This window comes from Rhipicephalus microplus, chromosome X, assembly GCF_043290135.1.
Source record: "Rhipicephalus microplus isolate Deutch F79 chromosome X, USDA_Rmic, whole genome shotgun sequence".
Lineage (NCBI taxonomy): Eukaryota > Metazoa > Arthropoda > Arachnida > Ixodida > Ixodidae > Rhipicephalus > Rhipicephalus microplus.
This window is the reverse complement of record NC_134710.1, coordinates 490,236,976-490,258,275: the sequence shown is the minus strand read 5'-3', so window position 1 is coordinate 490,258,275 and position 21,300 is coordinate 490,236,976. Positions and strand designations below refer to the sequence as shown.

Genomic DNA, 21,300 nt, shown 5'->3' with positions numbered 1-21,300 from the left:
AAAGGAGCCTACGTATTTTAGCCTTTAAACAACAAGTACTCCTCCATAGATCTTAGCATTTCATCGCAATCCGTTTTACCTGTTTTTAAGTGGAACGTTCTTAAAAACCCTTATGGGAGTGACCACTTCCCAATCATCCTGAGTGCGCCGAACAAAGATCAACTACCCCCGCAGGTTCCTCGATGGAAGATTGAGTCAGCTGATTGGGAAGGGTATAGAACTCTTACACACATGACATGGACTGAGCTGTCTGCCCTGACCATAGGTGACCCTGTCACGTATTTTACAGCTTTTATACTTGATGCCGCATCTAAATGTATTGCCAAAACGAGTGGCATGTCTTCTAAACGGCGAGTCCCATGGTGGAACGACGCATGCAGGAAAGCACGGACCACTCAGAACAAAGCATGGGCGTTGCTTCGCGATTCCCCTACAGCAGAAAACCTGGAAAATTTCAAGCGGGTCAAATCGCAGGCACGGAGAACGCGTCGACAAGCTAGACGAGAGAGCTGGACAAAGTTTATATCGAGTATCAACTCGTACACAGATGAGGGAAGAGTGTGGAATAAGGTAAAGAAAATTAAGGGCCAACAAACGTATTGTCACGGAATCGTGACGTGGCCAAAGACAGAAAACTTCGTGTTGGGATTTAACTGTTTATTTGGGCGAACCTGTGCCCGGTAAAGGGAAAGCCTAAATACAGCAGCAGTCTTGCACAGATAGCAGTCTCGGACTGATAGCGGCGAACGCAGCGTCGGCCTTCGATCAACAACTGACAAGCGGCGAAGCGCGTCGACATTTATACCCTTGCCGTCGAATGTTCTAGCGCTATCGCTGGCGGTGGCGTAGGTTCCAGAACAATCTGTACCGTTCGCACAGTGGGCGTGATCTTATCGAAATGATCTACTACAGTCCGGAACATTCTCGAAACCTGCAGGCGCGGTTTGCGCCGAGAATCGTGTGGTGTTTCGGAACGATAACAAAAACTTGTGAAATGGAACGTGGCATTGCCCCCCCTCTGAAAAAAGGCATCGTCCCGATGCTTTAACTAAAGATGAAGGTACAATAATAATGCAAGAAAGTACAATGAATAAATTACAATACAACAATAATACAAAAAAAACACTGTTTCAGTTTGTTAACGTGCATGAAACGGCTTGAGGCGCGCGACATGGACGACTTCAGGTCGCGATCGGCGTCGTTGAGAGTTCGTGATGCCGTCGGGGACAACCTCGTAATCAAGTGGGCCGAGACGTCGAACCACCTTGTACGGTCCGAAGTACCGTCGCAGAAGCTTTTCACTTAGTCCACGTCGGCGTATCGGCGTCCACACCCAAACACGTTCACCGGGCTGGTATTCCACGAAGCGTCGTCGAAGGTTGTAACGGTGGCTGTCGGTCGTCTGTTGATTCTTGATACGAAGACGCGCAAGTTGTCGGGCTTCTTCGGCGCGTTGAAGGTACTCGCTCACATCGAGGTTTTCTTCGTCGGTGACGTTGGGTAACATGGCGTCGAGCGTCGTTGCCGGGCTCCTTCCGTAGACCAATTTGTATGGAGATATCTGCGTCGTCTCCTGCACCGCCGTGTTGTATGCGAAGGTCACATATGGAAGAATGGCGTCCCATGTCTTGTGTTCGACATCGACGTACATTGACAGCATGTCGGCGATCGTCTTGTTAAGCCGCTCGGTGAGGCCGTTGGTCTGTGGGTGGTACGCTGTCGTCCGGCGGTGGTTTGTTTGGCTGTATGCCAAGATCGCTTGAGTTAAGTCGGCAGTGAATGCCGTTCCTCTGTCGGTGATAAGGACCTCCGGGGCGCCGTGACGTAGGACGATATTTTCAACGAAGAACTTAGCTACCTCGGATGCACTGCCTTTTGGCAGGGCTTTTGTCTCGACGTAGCGGGTGAGGTAGTCGGTAGCTACCACGATCCACTTGTTTCCGAAAGCCGACGTCGGGAACGGCCCCAGTAGGTCCATACCAATCTGCTGGAAATGTCGGCAAGGTGGATCAATTGGCTGCAAAAGTCCCGCTGGCCTTGTCGGCGGTGTCTTGCGTCGCTGACAGTCCCGGCATGTCCTCACATAACGAGTGACGTCGGTGGTAAGACGTGGCCAGTAGTACCTTTCTTGTATCCTCGCGAGCGTGCGGGAAACACCGAGGTGCCCTGCCGTCGGATCGTCGTGCAGGGCCTGCAGGAGTTCTGGTCGCAGAGCTGAAGGCACCACAAGGAGGTACTTAGCTCGAAGCGGTGAAAAGTTTTTCTTTTGTAGAAGACCGTTTCGTAGAAAGAACGACGCAAGTGCGCGCTTGAATACCTTCGGGACTTCGGCGGTCCTGCCTTCGAGGTATTCTATTAGGGCTTTAAGTTCCGGGTCGGCCCGCTGTCGTTCAGCGAAGTCGTCGGTAGTTATCGTTCCCAAGAAGTAGTCGTCATCCGAGTCGTCGGGTAGCGGTTGGTCGACAGGCGCACGAGAGAGACAGTCAGCGTCGGAGTGTTTTTTGCCGGACTTGTAAATGACAGTAATGTCATATTCTTGAAGTCTCAGGCTCCATCGTGCGAGGCGACCTGAAGGGTCCTTCAAGGTGGCTAGCCAAAACAAGGCGTGGTGGTCGCTCACAACTTTGAAGGGCCTGTCGTAGAGGTAGGGGCGAAATTTCGACGTAGCCCAGATGATGGCGAGGCACTCCTTTTCTGTTGTGGAATAATTTGCTTCTGCTTTGGATAGCGATCGGCTGGCGTAACTAATAACCCTTTCAAGTTCGTCAGCCCTCTGCACAACAACGGCGCCAAGACCTACGCTGCTTGCGTCAGTATGTATTTCTGTCTCGGCGAATTCGTCGAAATGGGCAAGTAACGGAGGCGTCTGGAGGCGATGTTTAAGCTCCCGGAAAGCGTGTTCCTGCGGCGTTTCCCACTTAAACTCCACGTCGGCCTTGGTAAGGTTAGTGAGAGGATCGGCGATGCGGGCGAAGTTTTTCACGAACCGCCTATAATAGGCACACAGGCCCAGAAATCCGCGCACGGCTTTCTTTTCAGTGGGCGGCGGGAAGTCGGCGATAGCGGCTGTTTTCCGTGGATCGGGACGAACTCCGGACTTGCTGATAACGTGCCCCAGAAACAATGCAAATCTGCACTTTTCTGGCTTCAGTGTGAGTCCGGACGTCTTGATGGCTTGAAGTACAGCTTCAAGGCGCCGAAGATGCTCGTCGAAACTCGAGGAAAACACGACGACGTCGTCCAAGTACACAAGGCAAGTCTGCCACTTCAATCCTGCCAGTACTGTATCCATAACGCGTTGAAAAGTTGCAGGCGCTGAGCAAAGGCCGAAGGGCATCACCTTAAACTCGAAGAGGCCGTTCGGTGTTATAAACGCCGTCTTCTCTCGGTCTCTTTCGTCGACTTCGATTTGCCAATAGCCAGTCTTGAGGTCCATTGACGAGAAGTACTTGGCGTTATGGAGCCGATCAAGGGCGTCGTCTATTCGTGGGAGAGGATACACGTCCTTTCTTGTGATTTTGTTCAGGCGGCGATAATCGACGCAGAAACGTAGGGTCCCATCCTTTTTCTTCACTAACACCACAGGGGATGCCCACGGACTCTTGGACGGCTGGATAATGTCACCTCCACCAGATGTCACGGGGTCGTGACGTGGCCAAAGACAGAAAACTTCGTGTTGGGATTTAACTGTTTATTTGGGCGAACCTGTGCCCGGTAAAGGGAAAGCCTAAATACAGCAGCAGTCTTGCACAGATAGCAGTCTCGGACTGATAGCGGCGAACGCAGCGTCGGCCTTCGATCAACTACTGACAAGCGGCGAAGCGCGTCGGCATTTATACCCTTGCCGTCGAATGTTCTAGCGTTATCGCTGGCGGTGGCGTAGGTTCCAGAACAATCTGTACCGTTCGCACAGTGGGCGTGATCTTATCGAAATGATCTACTACAGTCCGGAACCTTCTCGAAACCTGCAGGCGCGGTTTGCGCCGAGAATCGTGTGGTGTTTCGGAACGATAACAAAAACTTGTGAAATGGAACGTGGCAGTATTCTCTTCCACTAGTAAATAGCCTCGGGGAAAGCTTGGAGGATCAAGCCAACTTTCTTGGCACACATTTCGAACACATATCGAGCTCCTCACACTACTCCGAATCCTTCCAGAATTACAAGGCACGAATAGAAAAACAAAAGTTAGAAAGAAAATCCCCAAGAAATGAGGCATATAATGCACCATTCTGCTTAGCAGAACTGCGAACAGCACTCAACTGCTGTAATACATCTACCTCAGGTTCTGACAACGTAATATACGCGATGCTGAAGGAACTACCCTCCGAAACTAAAGAAACCCTCCTCTCTCTTTATAATCGCATATGGTTTTCAGGTGTGATCCCCTCCTCCTGGAAGGAGGCTGTTATAATTCCAATTTTGAAGCAGGGAAAGGATCCCTCTACTGTATCAAGTTACAGACCTATAGCGTTAACAAGCTGCCTCTGTAAGCTATTTGAAAAAATGATTAATTGCCGCTTACTCCATTACTTAGAAACAAACAATTTGCTCGACCCATTTCAGTGCGGGTTTCGAGAAAGTAGATCCACCACAGACCACCTTGTTCGTATTGAGGCACAGATCAGAGACGCCTTCGTCCATAAACAATATTTTCTCTCTGTGTTCCTCGATATCGAAAAGGCTTATGATACAACATGGCGTTTTGGAATTCTAAGAGACCTGTCCCACCTTGGTGTGCGCGGAAGAATGTTTCACATAATTGAAAGTTACCTGTCGAACCGAACATTCCGTGTCCGTGTGGGCAGTGTTCTCTCCCGAACATTTGTCCAGGAAACAGGCGTGCCACAAGGTGGTGTACTTAGTTGCACACTTTTTATTATCAAAATGAATTCCTTGCACTTGTCCATCCCCCGCAATATGTTTTATTGTACATATGTCGACGACGTTCAGCTTGGCTTCAAGTCATGCAACTTGGCAATGTGTGAGCGGCAGGTTCAGCTGGGTTTGAACAAGGTCTCCAAATGGGCTGATGAAAACGGATTTTGACTTAACCCACAAAAAAGCACCTGTGTCTTGTTCTCTCGAAAGAGAGGCATGCATTCGGAACCTGACATTGAACTGAACGGTCAACGTCTGTCTGTCAATGCGGAGCATAAATTCCTAGGCTTAATCTTGGACAACAAGTTGACCTTCGTACCGCACATCAAGTATCTAAAAACAAAATGCTTAAAAGCCATGAATGTTATAAAAGTGTTGTCACGTATTACGTGGGGTAGTGACAGGCAATGTCTCATCAACCTGTATAGAAGCCTCATTCGCACCCGCTTAGATTATGGGGCCGTTGTTTATCAGTCTGCGACTCAAAGTGCTTTGAAGATGCTGGACCCCGTGCACCATTTGGGCATCCGCCTTTCTACGGGTGCTTTTCGCACCAGCCCCGTAGAAAGCCTTTATGTTGAGTCAAATGAGTGGTCGCTTCATCTGCAGAGAACTTACATGTCCTTTGTATACTTCCTGAAGGTGAAAGCAGACAAGAAGCACCCCTCATACTCTACTGTTAATGATCTGTCGAGCTCCATTCTGTTCCAAAACAGGCCTTCAATGAGGCAGCCCTTCTCAGTACGCCTGAAGGGTCTAGCTGAAGAAACTGGAGTGTCACTTGAACACAGTTTAATGGCTCCTGTAGCATACCCGCCACCGTGGCAGTGGCAGATTATAGACTGTGATGTGTCATTCCTAGAAGTTACAAAACATGCGCCTATTGCCCATATCCGAACATACTCCCTGGAACTTCAACACAAATACACACGTCCTGAGTTTTTTACAGATGCCTCTAAGTCCAACTCCTCTGTGTCCTACGCTGCTGTCGGCCCATCCTTTTCGGATGCTGGCCCTCTACATCCAAGTACAAGTATCTTCACAGCAGAAGCTTACGCGATACTTGTGGCAGCTGAACACATCAAACAACTACAAATACAAAAAGCAGTAATTTATACAGACTCCCTCAGTGTTGAAACGGCTCTGCGCAGTCTTAAAAAACAAAAAAACCCTGTCCTCGTCTCACTTTACTCTATTTTATGCACACTCTACACACTCAACCAACGTGTTGTAGTGTGCTGGGTGCCAGGGCACCGTGAGATTCAAGGCAACGTGATGGCGGATCAGCTTGCTGCATCCGCCCACGAAAGCACCGCCATTACACCCACATCAATCCCGGCCCTTGATCTTAAGCCGTCTCTCAAACGAAAACTCAGGGACTACTGGCAGAGCAAGTGGGATACACACACACAAAACAAACTACACGTTATCAAGCCACACCTTGGTCATTGGCTGCCAGTATCAAAATCGCGTCATACAGAGGTTATACTAACGAGACTCAGGATAGGACACATATACACGACACACACATATCTTTTGTCTGGTGGCGACCGACCATTGTGTGACAGATGCGGTGAACCATTGACCGTCCTTCACGTGTTAATCCAGTGTAAACACTTAGAAACTATAAGAAAACAGCATTTTTCATTGCCCTACCGACAACATATACCTTTACACCCTGCAATGTTCGTTGGTAGGGAACCGCTTTTTAGTCATAAATCATTGTTAGCGGTTTTAAAAGAAGTTCGTAATTTTCATATCATATACCCGGGCATCCCGTAGCTCGACCTCTCCAGGGAGGTTTTTGCTGCGGTGGCTACACAGGAAAGCACTTGCCTCACGGCCCTTGCACGCAAGGGTATGAAGCAGTGAGGCACTTGTGCTAATGCCATACATATACACCATCGTTTTTTATTATCACCAACTTTTGTTATCTATTCACACCACACACACCTTTCACGGCATGGTCATGATTTTATTACTTGTATGTTTTTACCCGCCTTACCGCGAGGAATTTTATGGCCCTTATACAGCCGGTAATCACAATCATTGTCCACATTCCTTGTCGCATGAACTGGCGCTCTTTGGCCATCAAATGGCCCTTGCGCCAAAAAACACCATATATCATCATCATCATCGGGAAGACATGGCTCTCAAAAATCGCTACTTCGTGATGTGTTCACGGCTCAACGATCACTTAGAATATAGTTATGCTTTAGTTGGAGCTGTAAGCGGATGCACGATCAGATTACTATGAGCGGGCGTGCGGTCTACGAGCGCGGTGAATCATTGGAGTAGCCTTTAGGTCTAACTAAGCTGACGGCAAGACTGCGGGCAAGAACGACTCGCTAGTGCACTCGTGACGACGTGCTTTTTCGCAAGCATCATCGCTAGCTCCTCAGAACCGCGGATGGGCATTTTACACATCGGCAGCGGACCCTACAGTCAAGATCCTCAGCCCCCCCCCCCTCCCCTCTTCTACTGCCAAGGATTGCTTGGAACAACAGCTAGCAATTTCGTGCGTTGTCACTTCTGTTGTTGTATCCTGCAGTAAAAATGCTCGATTCCGTCGTTGGATTTCGCTGTATCCTGTTGCTGTGACATAGAGGGACATTGACCATTGTGTCGTTTGCAGTACAGTCGAGCCTGCTTAGAACGAACCTGAGCGTGACGCGGCATCTGTTTGCTCCATCCCTAAGTTCGTAGTAAATGGAACACAGCTTTTAAAAAAAGTTGCGAGTGAAAACACAAACTTTTCTTGCCCTAAAAAGTACGCGACGCATGTGTTTCGAACAGCAAAAGCGATAAGGGCGGTCTTGAGTTCACTTAAAATGGCAGGGTGCTCGTTCGCCGAGGCCCGTGGCATAAGCTGCATGAGGCACTGACTCCACAGTTTCGTAGTTCTCGCAATCCGATTCCTCCAAATCACTCTCGCCACCTACTTCATTCACAATGCCCTAATCCATGCACGGTTCCATAGTGTCGGCATCATCATCGGCCGTAATTAAACCATCGCAAAAGATGCCCCACCTGCTCTCCCAGGTCAGAGTCAGCGACGCGCTGCCACAAATCACCGCCGCAGTGGTCTTGCTCGGAAGCTTCAGGCTCGGCATCGGACCCGACGTTGACGAAGTCGTCCTCACGAAAACAGTTTTGCGCGCATGTAGCCGTCACCGCCGCTAACGAAATATTCACCATCTCCACAGCTAAATACCGGGACGCCCGAAGCGGCAAGTTGGCTGCCAGGTGGTCAACAGCTATGAGCAAGCACTCCACAACGCAGCACCAAACGCTGCGGATTACGCTCAAGCCAAGCGGTCACACTTTCTACGTTTTGTTGAGCGGCAGGAAAAAGCGTGCTAGTCCTCCCGTCGGCCATCATGACCACACACACCAAGAGCGAGCAAGACGCGCATACGCAACACACATGCCAAAACGCGTAAAAACAGCTCTGGGCCCGTTTTCAGTCAGAAAACGAAACAAATTCGAGCTAGCGTGGCCGGCGTCGCGGAGCGGTGGAGACGGGCGAAGGGGTTGGGATCAAGAGAGGAGAGTAGACTTGCGAGAGAAGGGCAAAGAGTTGCGATAAAGAGAGGGGAGGATGCGGCGGGAGGGTGACCTTGAAAACCATAAAACACGAAAAGGAGGCAGGTTGGGTAGCTTGCTTGAAAGGTCTGCGAAACTCGCACGCAGAGAAACTTGGAAAGAGTGCATGGCCGCCTGAATTGGTGTGCGCGGCGGCGTTCGAAGAATCGGCGGCCGTGGTTAAAAAATTGTTTTGTTGCTCCGGCAGGTTCGCGGGGCCTCACGAACTTCGATATTTCGCGATTCGTTCTGCGCAAATGAACAGCTGTTTTCACACTTCCGCACACGCGCGGAAGGCATGCTGAGTCGAGTGCGAAGTAAGCGAGAACAAGTCCTAAACACGAAACGAATTGCAAATTATCAGAGTCGGTGTGGTAGCGTACGCTTGTGTACTAGACGCAGACTATCAGATACATTCGGTGGCCGACGATGTTGGCAAAAGGTATGGTCACTCCAGGCCGTCGACGTCGACGACAGTACCAGCGATGAAAAATGGGGTAGATGACTGACCGGTCTTCGAAAGATCAATGGCAGTATGAAAACACGGGCCTTGTCCGGCGATGCCGAGTGCTCATAGTGGTTAGAAGAGGAGAAAGGCACCTAATTTCTGCAGCCTGGTCGGGAGCACGGCGCAGTGCCTGGGACAAAGGACGGAGGGGTGCGTAAGAAAAGTGGTCGTGGAGAGCGGCAACTAGAGGGGCACGGAGGCAGGGTCGCCGTTTAACAATAAGAATGTATAGGCACCTCACCAATGTCTGATCGGATCGGTGGTCGAAATTGGTTTCTTGGGAAGTCAGCAGACCTCTGACTCCGTTCGCTGTAACCGATCAGCGGCGCTCGGAGACGTTCGTTGTAAGTGTGATTTTGTGCCATTGAACCAATGTATATTTTCACGGTCACGCGGATATTGTTCGCTTTTTGCGAAAGTTTGAAGTGGAGCCGTTATATGTGGGCTCGACTGTACCTGCTGAGTGAGAACAGTGACCAGTCCTCAGCAAATGGGAAAAAATGCCCCACCCTTTATTCGCACGCATTTTATACCCAGCAGGGGAAAGGGCACACAAGTAGTGAGCATGCGCGGACGATGCTGCTTGCAGGCATGCATCACTTCAGCTGATCTACCTGATACAACCACGTTGTTCACCCACAAGAAACAGCCTGGAAAAAGCTCAGCATGCAGGGATAGAGCCCACTGTAGAATGCCTGGGTGGCTGTTTCTCAACTTCTCTGTAGCTACATGGTGTGTCGCTTCATGCATGGTAGCGTTTCATACTTGACTGTCTTCCAAAAGAACCAACGCTGGCCCTCATTGCTCGATGATCCCTTTGGGGCTTGAGAAGTGTGAAGATGTTTTTCCCTGAACTGACAACTTTCTTACACGGACGCAGTACCGTCCAGTTATCACCACTGACGGGCGTCCTGCTCAGCAGCTTTGTGCATATTTGTGTGCCTGTCCATTGTGGTAAGTGGACGGCATGCACTATACCATCGCCAAGGCTTGCTGCTGTTCGGGTTTCATTTGACACTGATAGTACAAGTAAGAAAGTGACTGCAAGGTGTTTTGCTCAAGCTCTACGACTGCGGTTTCTTTTGGAGATGCTTGATTTTGTCTTGCATGCTGATGCAGCTGTTTCATTGCTGTTGCGAGAGAAGGAATATCTGCAAAATCAACAAATGTGTTTGTGAGTCATCCATGCAGGTTAGGGCAACTTCTGTTGTTGCATGAAGTGTGCAGTGTCCATCTTGGTGACACTAGTATCACTCCACTCATGGGCTGCCATCTGGGCAACAAATTGACGACTTTTTTTAACCTTTCTGCAAGGCCGGCAGCTTGAGGATAGCAGACAGAAAAAAAAAAAAAACACCCAATGGCGTAAGCCATGTTGCTAAAGGAGCTCTTCCAAGTTCAACCAAGCTGTACTACAGGTCATGGTTAAAGACTATTTTACAGGGCTAACAGTCATGAGCAAATCTTTGTAGCTGAAAGTTCTCGGCTGTTGCGGTAGGAACTTGTCTTGAAATAAATACTCCTGGCCATTTGCTGTGGTAATCAATAGGCGTTCCAGAATAATGGCAATTGATGGGATCTTGTGCAGCTGGCCCAATGATATGAATGGCAACGGTCTCTCAAGATTTCTCAGGGTAAGCTTCTGACTGTATAGGTGATGTAGCTGGCAGTCAGGATACTTGGCATTACCATCCTGTTACTATGGTAATGTCATGTACAGTAGGCGATTCTTGTTCTTTGCACCCACCAATCATGCATATTATTGAACATGCTTGTGTTCTGCTGTCAAATGGTCCTTGACAAAGTCTTGTGTTGGCCACGTCTACTCCTGACATGTCGAAAGTGCAGTGGCTGTCTCTGTTTCTGCTCTTTGTTATCGGCCAACGCCTCTTCTGAATAACTTTCCTATATCTCTATGTCCACCACGGGCTACCTGAACTGGCCATTTGCGGTGGTCTTTGCATTCCACTAGTTATGTCCCATTTTCGGTAGTTTTGCGGAGTTCTTGTGACATCATGTGTCAAAGCTGTGCCATGGATCTTAACACACTCCGGTATTATTGTCTCGTGATAATACCAAAGTGTAATTCTTGTCTCGAAAAAGAAATACTTGTGGCCATTTGCTGTGGTAATAACTAAGCATTAATACCATGCATCTGAGCTGCACCATCGAACCTAACGCACTCTGGTATCATCCTTTTGTGAGAACACCTAATTGTAATTCTTGTCCTGAAAAAAAATATATATGTATATACAGTAAAAGCTCGTTAATTCGGATTTTACGGGACCGGAAAAACTGTCCGAATTAACCGAATGCCGAATGAACAGGGAAAACAACATTTAAAGTCAAGCTGCAGAAGCATACCTTTATTTGTTGAAGTATTTTGTAATCGTCGTCTGCGTTTTCGCGCAGATTCCGGCTGACATCACAATTTTTCTTTACTGTTCCAAATGGCCAACAGCACGCAAGCTGTCGGGAGTGTACAGGCAAGCGTCCTCTAATATTAACAGCGCCTCCGAGACTTCCCGTGAGGTGCGATGAGGTCGCGGCTGTATCTCCTCGCGTGATTCTTCTTCGGAATCGTGGTCTTCATGGGCGCCCGTGACATCATTAATAATCTCTTGAACGGTCAGGAGACCACTCGTGGCGACACCATGATCAATCGCGATGTAGTCCTGAAAGGTCACATTTGTGGGAAGGACAGCATCGCAAGTTGGGCAGTCATCGTCGGTGGACTCGGCTGACACCTCCTCGATGCCATCGTTAGCTACTGCTGCATGCTCGGGCCTCACAAAACCGCTGTGCCGAAAACAGTTGGCGATGACTTGCGGCGGAGTGTTTTTCCACACGTGGGCGATGATGTGCACTGCGCCGAGTAAGTCCACTTGATACAACTTTGCAGCTTCTGAGTATAGAATCATTCACTCTAGCAGGTGCTTGCAGTACTTCGAACTTCACGTAGTGAATGATACCCTAGTCCATCGGCTGAAGAGCAGACGTAGTGTTGGGCGGCAAAAAAACTACTTTGATGCTCTTCAGTTCGACTGTACAGTTATGGGCACTGCAGTTGTCAGCAACCATAATTATCATGCGGTCCTTCGACGTGAAGTGCCGGTCCAACTGCTGCAGCCAGCCGCGAAAAATGTCTGATGTCATCCATGCCTTCCTGTTCACTGTGTACTCGACAGGAAGGCTTTTGACGTTCTTAAAACAACGTGGCTTAAGCGCCTTCCCGACGACAAGTAGTGGCAAGCGCTCCGTGCCAGTCATATTGGCGGCAAGAAGCACAGTTATCCTTTGCTTGCACTTCTTGCCACCAATGCACGTGTCCCCTTTGAATGTCATCGTCTTGTCGGGCAGAGCTCTGAAAAATAGAGCAGTTTCATCTGCATTGAACACGTCGTGGTCCATATGTGGCGATGTGCTCCAGCCGCTTCACATTTCTCCGCTCGGTGGTCACGCTTTCGTCAACACTGGCCTTTTCGCCGCACACACTGCTGAAGACAAGTTCGTGTCTCTCTCGAAACCTCGCAAACCACTCTTCTGACGCTTTGAACGATTCAATGTTCATTCATCATTGCAGCGTAATTCTCACCTTGCGCCATGATGAGAGGTCCGCTCAAAGGCAGATGCGTGTTGCGACAGTCAGTAATCCACTAGAGCAAAGCTTCTTCGAGCTGGGGATGAGCTGCGGTTCGCAACCGCTTTCTAGAGGCATGAAACTTCTCGCTTTCGAAGGCTTGTCGAATCTGTTGTTCATTTTTCACATACGTTCCCAACGTGCTCCGCTTCACGTTGTACTTGGTCATAACCTGCTGTCGCGATTCGCCATTCTTCAGTGGTTCCAAAATTTCCACTTTAGTCGCCAAGTTCTTCGCGTCGTAGTTCTGCCGCTTTTTCGGCGTTGCCATCACTGTAGCGCACGATGGTGGTGGCATGCAAATACGGTCACAATGGAAGAAAAAGAGAACTCCGCAAGAAGAGATGGTTCCGACACGACAACACGAGGGAAAATGGCGTCGGAGGCGCTGAGTGGAGAAGAAAGAAGCCGCCAACGTTCGGTGGCGCTGCGATCGGCCCCACTAGTTGATGATAATGGCGATGCTACTCAGGTTTCGGTTTCACTCCAGTGGTGCCAGCGCTGCTTTATCACACTTTTGTGTAGCAGCAGCCATCAGCATTTGTCCGAATTCAGCGGTGCGGAGCCGAATTCCGACGAAATAACGAAGGTTTGGTCCCACAGATTAACATGCACTTTGGCCAGGACCAATAGAGCTGTCCGAGTTATCCAAATTTCTGAATTAACGGGTGTCGAATTAACGAGCTTTTACTGTTTATAAATACACTCCTGCCCATTAGCGGTGGTACAATCAGCGTCTGATTTATGAGACTCTCTCGAGACCACAAAATTGTTCGAAAAATTGTACCATCTGAAAAAATGAATTTCCACTTCTTTACTTCGCTCAATTGGTCAAGTCACTGCACCGACGTCTCAAAAAGCTATCAAGGCCTGCCAATACACGTATCAGGCATTTCAGTACTCTCACAGGTTCTCATGAACATGTTTGATACCTGCGAGGAACCCAGCTGCTCCTTCCTATTTGCTTGGAGCGTGTTGCCTATTAAGCTGATGCAGTCACTGTCAGGACATGTGCTGCACCGTATGCACACATATACCACGAGTGCTCGTCATTCCCAATAAGTTCCTGACCACACACAGGTGTGGTGGTTGCAAGCTACTTTCGCTTCTTAAAGCAACGCACTTAATGGTCTTGCACAAAGCAGTCTATGTTGGAACAGCGTGTTTGCCTTGTGTCACAGCACACTTATAACTGTGCGAGGCCACATGCCCTACTCAACAGTTGAGTGAAAATACTTATTGTAATTGTGTTTTCAGAGATGAACTCGTACTGGCCCTGTTGCCTCCTGCCACCTTCTTACCTCATTGCATTTCGACTGTTTATCCGTGTGAAGGCCTTGCAGCACTTCGCCCCGACAATGACCCCCCTTCAGATACTTAGAATGCTTCACTTCACAACACTTTGGCATTGTGGCAAGGCTAACTTTCAAAATCTGGCACAGCTACAAATTGATGCGTGAGCAAAAAGTGACACAAAAGCACTGGCCTCCAACGTGATCAACATCTCGGCTATGGTGGCTTCAACCGATGCTATTTCAGACTTGCAGTTTGAGCAGAAAAATCGTATGCTGAATTGCTTGAGTGACTGAAAACTTCGGGCACTACACACAAATAATATCTGATAATAAATTTTCCTGAAGGGCAAAGATTTGCTGCAGCAAAACAATTAAAGATGTATATTTACACTCAATGTAAGCACAATGTAAGCTGTGTCATTATATCTCATGAACAAAGCAAGTGAGGACATATGATATTCAATTTATGTTTAGGGAAATCGTGTTTTGATTGACATAAGCGCTCACCGATAAAAAAGTTTGAGCGAAATTGACGTGGGAGTTTATTTCATTTTATTTTTAAAATCAGCTTTGTTGAAGAAAGCTTGCTTCTTTAACCATTTTTTAAATTTTATTTTATGCTCCCTATAGACAAACAATTTTTTTCAGAAAAGTTGCAATGGCCTTTTTGATATTTTGCAGTGTTTTCAAGGTTCTCTGTGAATTAGAAAACACAGCAAGGAGCATCAAAGTTAGCCAACTTTTTTGTTTTGGGCCGAGTTTGCTGTTTTCTGAGATTTTTTCTCTTTTGAGGGCATCACAAAGAAAGTTTTGATATATTTCACAGTGACGCATACTAAAGTTAGTAGGAAAAATTTTAGACACATTTATAATTCTGGTAAACTTAGCCACGAAAGCAAGAAATATTGCGGTGAGCAGGAACAGGACGCCTGCACCTCTCCCTTCAAATATTGTTTTTTGTGTGCTGGGAGCATTTTTACGAAATGGAACTTTTGGTTTTGTACACCTAATGTGTTCACATAACACATAAAAAATCCAGGTAAATAAAAAAATATCGACCGGGCATGCATGTTTTATCTCTCATCGAATCACCCATAATTGCATTTTCTCATTTTTAGTAAGCCTATGGTGGTGAATTTAACATTTAACTAGGGTTTTCACAGTATAATTTATCTGTCTAAACTAATTTATTGTTTCACTTTGTAGTGTATATTTTAAAAATAAGAGGGCCTGGGCACTGAAGTTCATAAAGAGACCTGGATTGTTGAGGAGTAGTGGTGATGAGTAGCTATTTGGGGAAACAGTTAACCTCTATTATAGAATATGAACTCATTTTTTAGAATCAACTGATGGTCATGTAAATGCCCAAGTGGCAGCACTACACAAATCACGCATGTTTATACCATGCAGAACTCGAGGCTGGCAGGGTCACCAAAAGGAAGGATCGCAAGAAGAAAGCACGTGTGCTTGACATGAAGAAGCTGATGGATGCCCTGCCAACCGTGGCTGAAAGGAAATCCTCCAAGGCAGGGTGCGTGTCTCCTGAGCGAGATTGCTGTCAGCTGAGCTTTGTACCGCTTTTTGGGGTGACAACGCGCAAAAGTGTTTCTCCAAACTTGGTTCTGTGATGATTGCGTGCAATGTAGTCTCACTGGTCGCGGACCGAAGTGGCCACAGCAAGCATCTCAGTCACAGCTGTGTGTGCGCGTCACTTTTGCTGTGACCATTCGCCCCACTTGCCTGTTCCGCGTGGAGGTTGGGGAGAGTGTGTGCGTGACCAGTATCACTGTGGCACTCTTGTCCAGCTACTGCTAGGGTGCCTCAATGCGCGCGCCCTCTCGCATCAAGGCACCGTAAGCTTGGGCGAATCGGAGGTGGCAATGCATCTTGTTCGCGATGAGGCCGCACTGCAGGCTCACACTCCAGCTGTACTTCAAGAAGAATGTTTACTCGCACCATCCTCGCACTTTTTTTCGTGCAAAGCCGATGAATAGTTCAGTTGTGCGAGAATTATGGGAGAAAAAGTTCTCGTGAAAACGTATGGAGTGAAAAATAAAATACGAAAAGAGAAAGTAACTTGAAGTTGGGATTCTCATGCTAGCAACTAACTGCAAGCTTTGAGAAGTACTGATTAAGACTTATCTCAATAAAACTAGATGTTCACCACAAGGCGAGATTTATTTGAGACTCGAAAGCTGCAGACGATTGGTAAAGAGTTTTGGAATACCGTATGGAAAGCTTGCGAGCGTTCGTCACTCAATGGGAGCCCGCAAAATATTAGCGTACATTGTCAACCTTGGGATGATGGCCACTTAACACGAAATCGTTTGTAGTTACTTTCTGACAAAATAATGTTTTCCCCTTCCCTCCCTGTTTTAGCTACACAGAATGCCCTGTGCGTGTTGGTGCTTTTCAGTTGCCTGGGCTGTTGTTGCCAGTAACAAACACAAAACTCGTCGCCTCTCAAGTACCCACTGGCGGCCTTGTTGCCATTGTTTAATGCATGATCAATCACTTTCAACTTGAGAGCAGCCCTGTAGGTTCTATATCGCCCCATAACGTAGCCACAGAATGGACACAATGTACACTAACACTATAGTGCCTAGAATATACTTACTAGTGTGCCAACCACGTCAGCACGGGCATCGCGGTGGCACAGAGAAAGATTCCATTCACCGAGGGCCACCAAACGATGATAGCCGCAGGAATCGTGCTATGTCGAGCGGCTTGAGCGGGGAGAGGTTGGCAGCATCTCTACCAACACTCCAGCCAATGAGGGCATGCAACAGGCTCTGATGTGCTCTTCCAGCCCACTTATAGCTGTGGAATGCTGGTTGGGGGGTGAAGCGTAATCAAAGCAATATTAGATATTGCGCAATTGAACTGCATTTCATGGCAAATTCAGACCTGTGTACGAACAAATCAAGTTTCTATTTGCGCTCGATGCAACGAGTTTTTACACCGAAAGCTGTTATGAGATCACTTTTCGGGCCACGCGCAGTTGTCCGCCGCCGCCGCCGGTGTTCGTAACCACATCGTGCGAAATTAGAAAAAAAAAAAAAAAAAAACCTAGCACCAACGACACAGTGAGGCTCGAACCCGGGTCGCAGGGTGCCAGCCCAGTATTCTACCACTGAGCTACGTTAGTGATTGTGGCTTGTTGACAAACTTGCTTTAGGGAGGCTTGATGTTGGGAAAGCAATCGCCTTAATAAGACTTATAAAGTGTTTTAATACAGCGAAAAAACAAGCAGTCATCGCATAATGCCAATAGCGTAACGTGTGGGCCGTCCAATGCTCCAACCCATTTCAAAAGCTTGTTCTTGTTCCCCTATTAACTGTGGCACATACTGACTTCAGCCATAATTCCTCATTGTTATCAGCCACTGCATGGACAATTGGCCTGAAATTCCTTGCAAGTGTTTAGAGGATACCACGCTTCTCAGAATGATGAAAAATAGCATAGTGAATCCTCGTGTAGTACCCAAAAGTTTATTATTAATGCCCTAGTGGGTATCAAGCAAGTGTGCTTGCTGTAGTTGCCCAATGAGTGTTTTGAAAAGACTCTGAAAGGCCGCTCTTTTAGCTTTTGCTGTGACCGTGCTGCGCCTTCTGTGCAGGCCTGGCGTTTTTTTTTGTTGCACTTACAAACGTACGTAGGCCTCGTTATAATTAAGATGGTACATGATATCGAGTGTTCGACCAAAAACGACCAATAGATATATCAATACATGTGATTTCTGAGGGACAAGGTCAACTGTAATGAAGTTTGACAAAATCCAGCGCTGAAAATCGCGGCATTTGGTTGATTTCAATATGCCACAACGTTCACTACAAGCCAATTTTTTCTTTACTCAAAGCTAGGATGAGCTCTTTGCATAAAGACCTTGAATTCTATCATGATGTTAATGCTAGTTAAACTCATTAAAATTAAATAATTAAAATTCACAATCATGCTTCAAACTACAGCACTTATCAAATTTTATTGATTTTCGAGTATTTTGGACACATTTCTTGAAACACCCAGTACATATGCGGACGTCGTGTGGTGTAACGAAAATGATGACTATTAACACAATAGCATCAAAGAGCTTATTTCGCTAAAATGTTGGTGGCAGTGATGCTAGTTTCAGCAAGACATAATCTTGGCCATGTAAAGAATTCGAGGGAGTTGCAAATAAAATGAAGGATGAAAATCTTTGGTTTGAGTTTTTCAAGGGGAATTTCACTGATGACACCATCGACAGTAATTTTGAAGGCGTGCTCCATGTATCAATTACTACAATGTTTTTCACTAACGACAGCCGCCGGAGCTAAGTCTTCAATCCTTTCGCTTTATTTTGCCCCGCCGCGGTGGTCTAGTGGCTAAGGTACTCGGCTGCTGACCCACAAGCCGCGGGATCGAATTCCGGCTGCGGCAGCTGCTTTTCCGATGGAGGCGGAAATGTTGTAGGCCCGTGTACTCAGATTTGGGGGCACAATAAAGAACGCCAGGTGGTCAAAATTTCCGGAGTCCTCCACTATGGCGTCTCTCATAATCATATGGTGGTTTCGGGACGTTAAACCCCCACATATCAATCATATAAATCTTTTGCTTTAATTCGCGCACAAAAAATAAACACGGCAAAGACATGCGGAAGCATGCGCTGAGTGTTCAACAGCAGAAATGCCCCTCAGCTACACTGCAATCGACTCGGTTTGCGAACGGGCATTCGTAGTGCATCCAAAGCGCAAGTAATGCGTGTGAGATGCGCGCTCTCGATGCGCCCCGCCGCTCGGATAGCACGGTCCCTAAGAGCGTCTCCCATTAGAAACGCTCGGCGGTCGGCACACTAGTAAGTATATTCTAGGTACTATACTAACATGCTGCAATTAACTCTTGCCGCTTTGGCTTGGCTTGGATTAGATTGGGGCTTCTTGCGTTGATAGTTCCCATAAGGCCTAAGAAATGGTGCCAGGCTGTCGTGTCCTATCATCATCAGTTGTAGTTGGAAGTAGCAGACAACATTCTGGCTGCAATTTTCGCCGGTGTGATAATTACTCACGGGAAAAAAAAATCATATTTTTGTTGGGCAATGCGGGGGGTGTGAGAATTATGCGAGTGCAAAGATTATGCGAGTAAATACGTAAGCTGTCTTAGGCTAATTATGATAAAGCATGTGGGCATGGGAAAGTCTGTCATACCTCCTATAGACCCTTTTAATAAATACGCCACCTCATGGAGAGCTTTTTGTCAGTTTCGCTTCGCAAAGGAAAGTGGGATAGCTAGCACCATCATGAGGGCATGGCATAGAGGAAGGAAAGAAAAACTTATGAGAGGCCCTGACATAACTCGTGAAGCCGTAGTGCAGCCGGAAGTCGGCCATATTGACTGGGCGAATTCTCCTCTCTTGTTTACATCCGAATGTAAAGCAGAAGGCGCGAATCTCTCTCCGGCTCAGAAAGCACGTGGGCTGCGCAGCATGCGTGTTGTGACGATCCGTAATTAATGGAACGGCACTCAGCACTCTAGGCCAGCGCGACACCCTCAAGCGAAATCATTTTGTCAGAGTATTAACAGCGAGTAGCAGCTCGCCAACAACGAAGCAAGTACAAGAGAACGTGTGCTAGATGCACTGACAACAGCGAGTGTTATCACGTCGTTGATTCACGCACTGTACAGACAACACGCCTTCTTTTACGATTGCATTTCGACATGAGGCCGACGCAGCGCCCGACCGTGTGAAACTCACCGGCGCCAGCATTTTGCGCTTGGGGTGACTTTGAGCACGGTGCAAGTGACACTTGAAAGCGGTTGCTCTAACGTTGAGATTACAATGCGGGGGCGAGTATAACAAGCGGAACAGAAAAGGTGTTTTATTACGCACATGCAAGTTGTTACTGTACACATACTGAACACAAAACTTCCTATGTGCACATGGTCCTCATTGCGTCTTGCTGGGCGCAATAGTTTGGTCCGTTGCCACAAACAGGAGCACTGCCCAATCGTCACTGACCTGCAAGGCGTTTGTCGTCGTTCTGCGTAGTCATGGTGCCCAACACAAAATCACTGAACACTTCAACTTCTTCATCCGCGTCATCCACCGCACGACACATATGGATATCCACTCGTTCTACACACTGTTCAGGCATCGTGGTGGACGAAAAGTTTTGTAAACGTTGCTAAGAGTGCAGTAACCAATAACGTGGTGCAGAGCACGGATATTGTGGGCTACGGCTCAGCACGAGACCTGCGGAGGCACACATGTCGCCGCCAGTCGCCGCCGCTCACTGCTAGACCAGCTACACTGTGCAACATGTAATCATAGCAACACCGCCATTGTACCCAGTGAACATGGGCGTCATGATGTCATTTCCTCCACACTTTTCACGTAGCGCACCGGCTGGCCATGCTGTCTCCTATCTTTCCTTCCTCCGTTGGGCATGGAAGCGAGCCGCCAAATGCGTGAGGGCTGTGATGTTTGTGTTGGCGGCTAGTTCTTCATATCATCCGCTGCAATTACATGCTTTCTAGCTTGATCGAGCTCCTAGTACTCTCCGATAAGCTTTCTGAGCTGCTTCCACTGCACAATGAGCAATATTATGTACCTTCAACGGTTTGGACGAGTAGTTTGGCTTGTTATGACTGGCAATGTGTGGATCCGGCCTGCAAGAGACTGTCATCGGCGTGCCCTCCCGATGCGGTCCGCGTTCTGCAGGAACGCGAGAGGTGTCTGTGTGCGCTGCAATAAACGGACATCAGCGTCGCTGAGACACACAGCCTGCGTCGTCTGCTGCGGTGCCCTCACAATGGCGGCAGACTGTAGTTCGCATCCGCAGCACTAGGGGCACCCTTTTTCGAAAAGGGTCTATATATGTGCAATGGGCAGTGATGCTGTAGGCAAATAATTTCTTGGATTGAATTTTGGGTACACTCGATTTTTCGTAGTTGTGGGTTGGCAGTGAACTCTGTATAGCAATGAAGGTGAAAATCACCTGTCTGTACACCACTACTTTAGCGACCAGCCAGGCGTTTCGGGCTTGCTGGTGGTAGGGAAACGGTGTGAAGGTGGCTAGGACTACAGTAACACCGATGTAGCACAAGGTATGTGAACTCACTTTGAACTTCTGATATTCCCTGAGAGTGAGTTAATTGACACATTGCACAAAAACATGAATATAGGTTGGAAGCATTCGTGCATCGAGAAATCTCCAACAGGGTGGGAGGAGAGAGAGCTGTGATGAGAAAAAATTCCAAAATGCCTGTCCAAACTGTAAAAAAAAACACTGTTATTGGGATTAGTTACAGCTCGCTAATGAGTAGTTTAAGACTGATTGGTTAAGGGAATGCTGAAACAAACCAGCAGTGGTCACCTTTTCGTTGCTGCAAGGTATTAAATATTGTACGGAACTCA

General features: G+C 47.7%; 1 protein-coding gene across 4 annotated transcripts in view; it reads left to right on the top strand.

Annotated features, from left to right (window-relative positions):
• The window catches only part of LOC119160777 (uncharacterized), a 115,679-nt gene that overhangs the window by 21,478 nt on the left and 72,901 nt on the right, over nucleotides 1-21,300 (top strand). For all 4 annotated transcript variants that reach the window (XM_037413010.2, XM_037413007.2, XM_037413008.2 and 1 more), the window contains exon 4: nucleotides 15,318-15,438. In XM_037413010.2, the coding sequence (XP_037268907.1) occupies nucleotides 15,318-15,438 (121 nt within the window). The remainder of the gene's footprint in view (nucleotides 1-15,317; nucleotides 15,439-21,300) is intronic.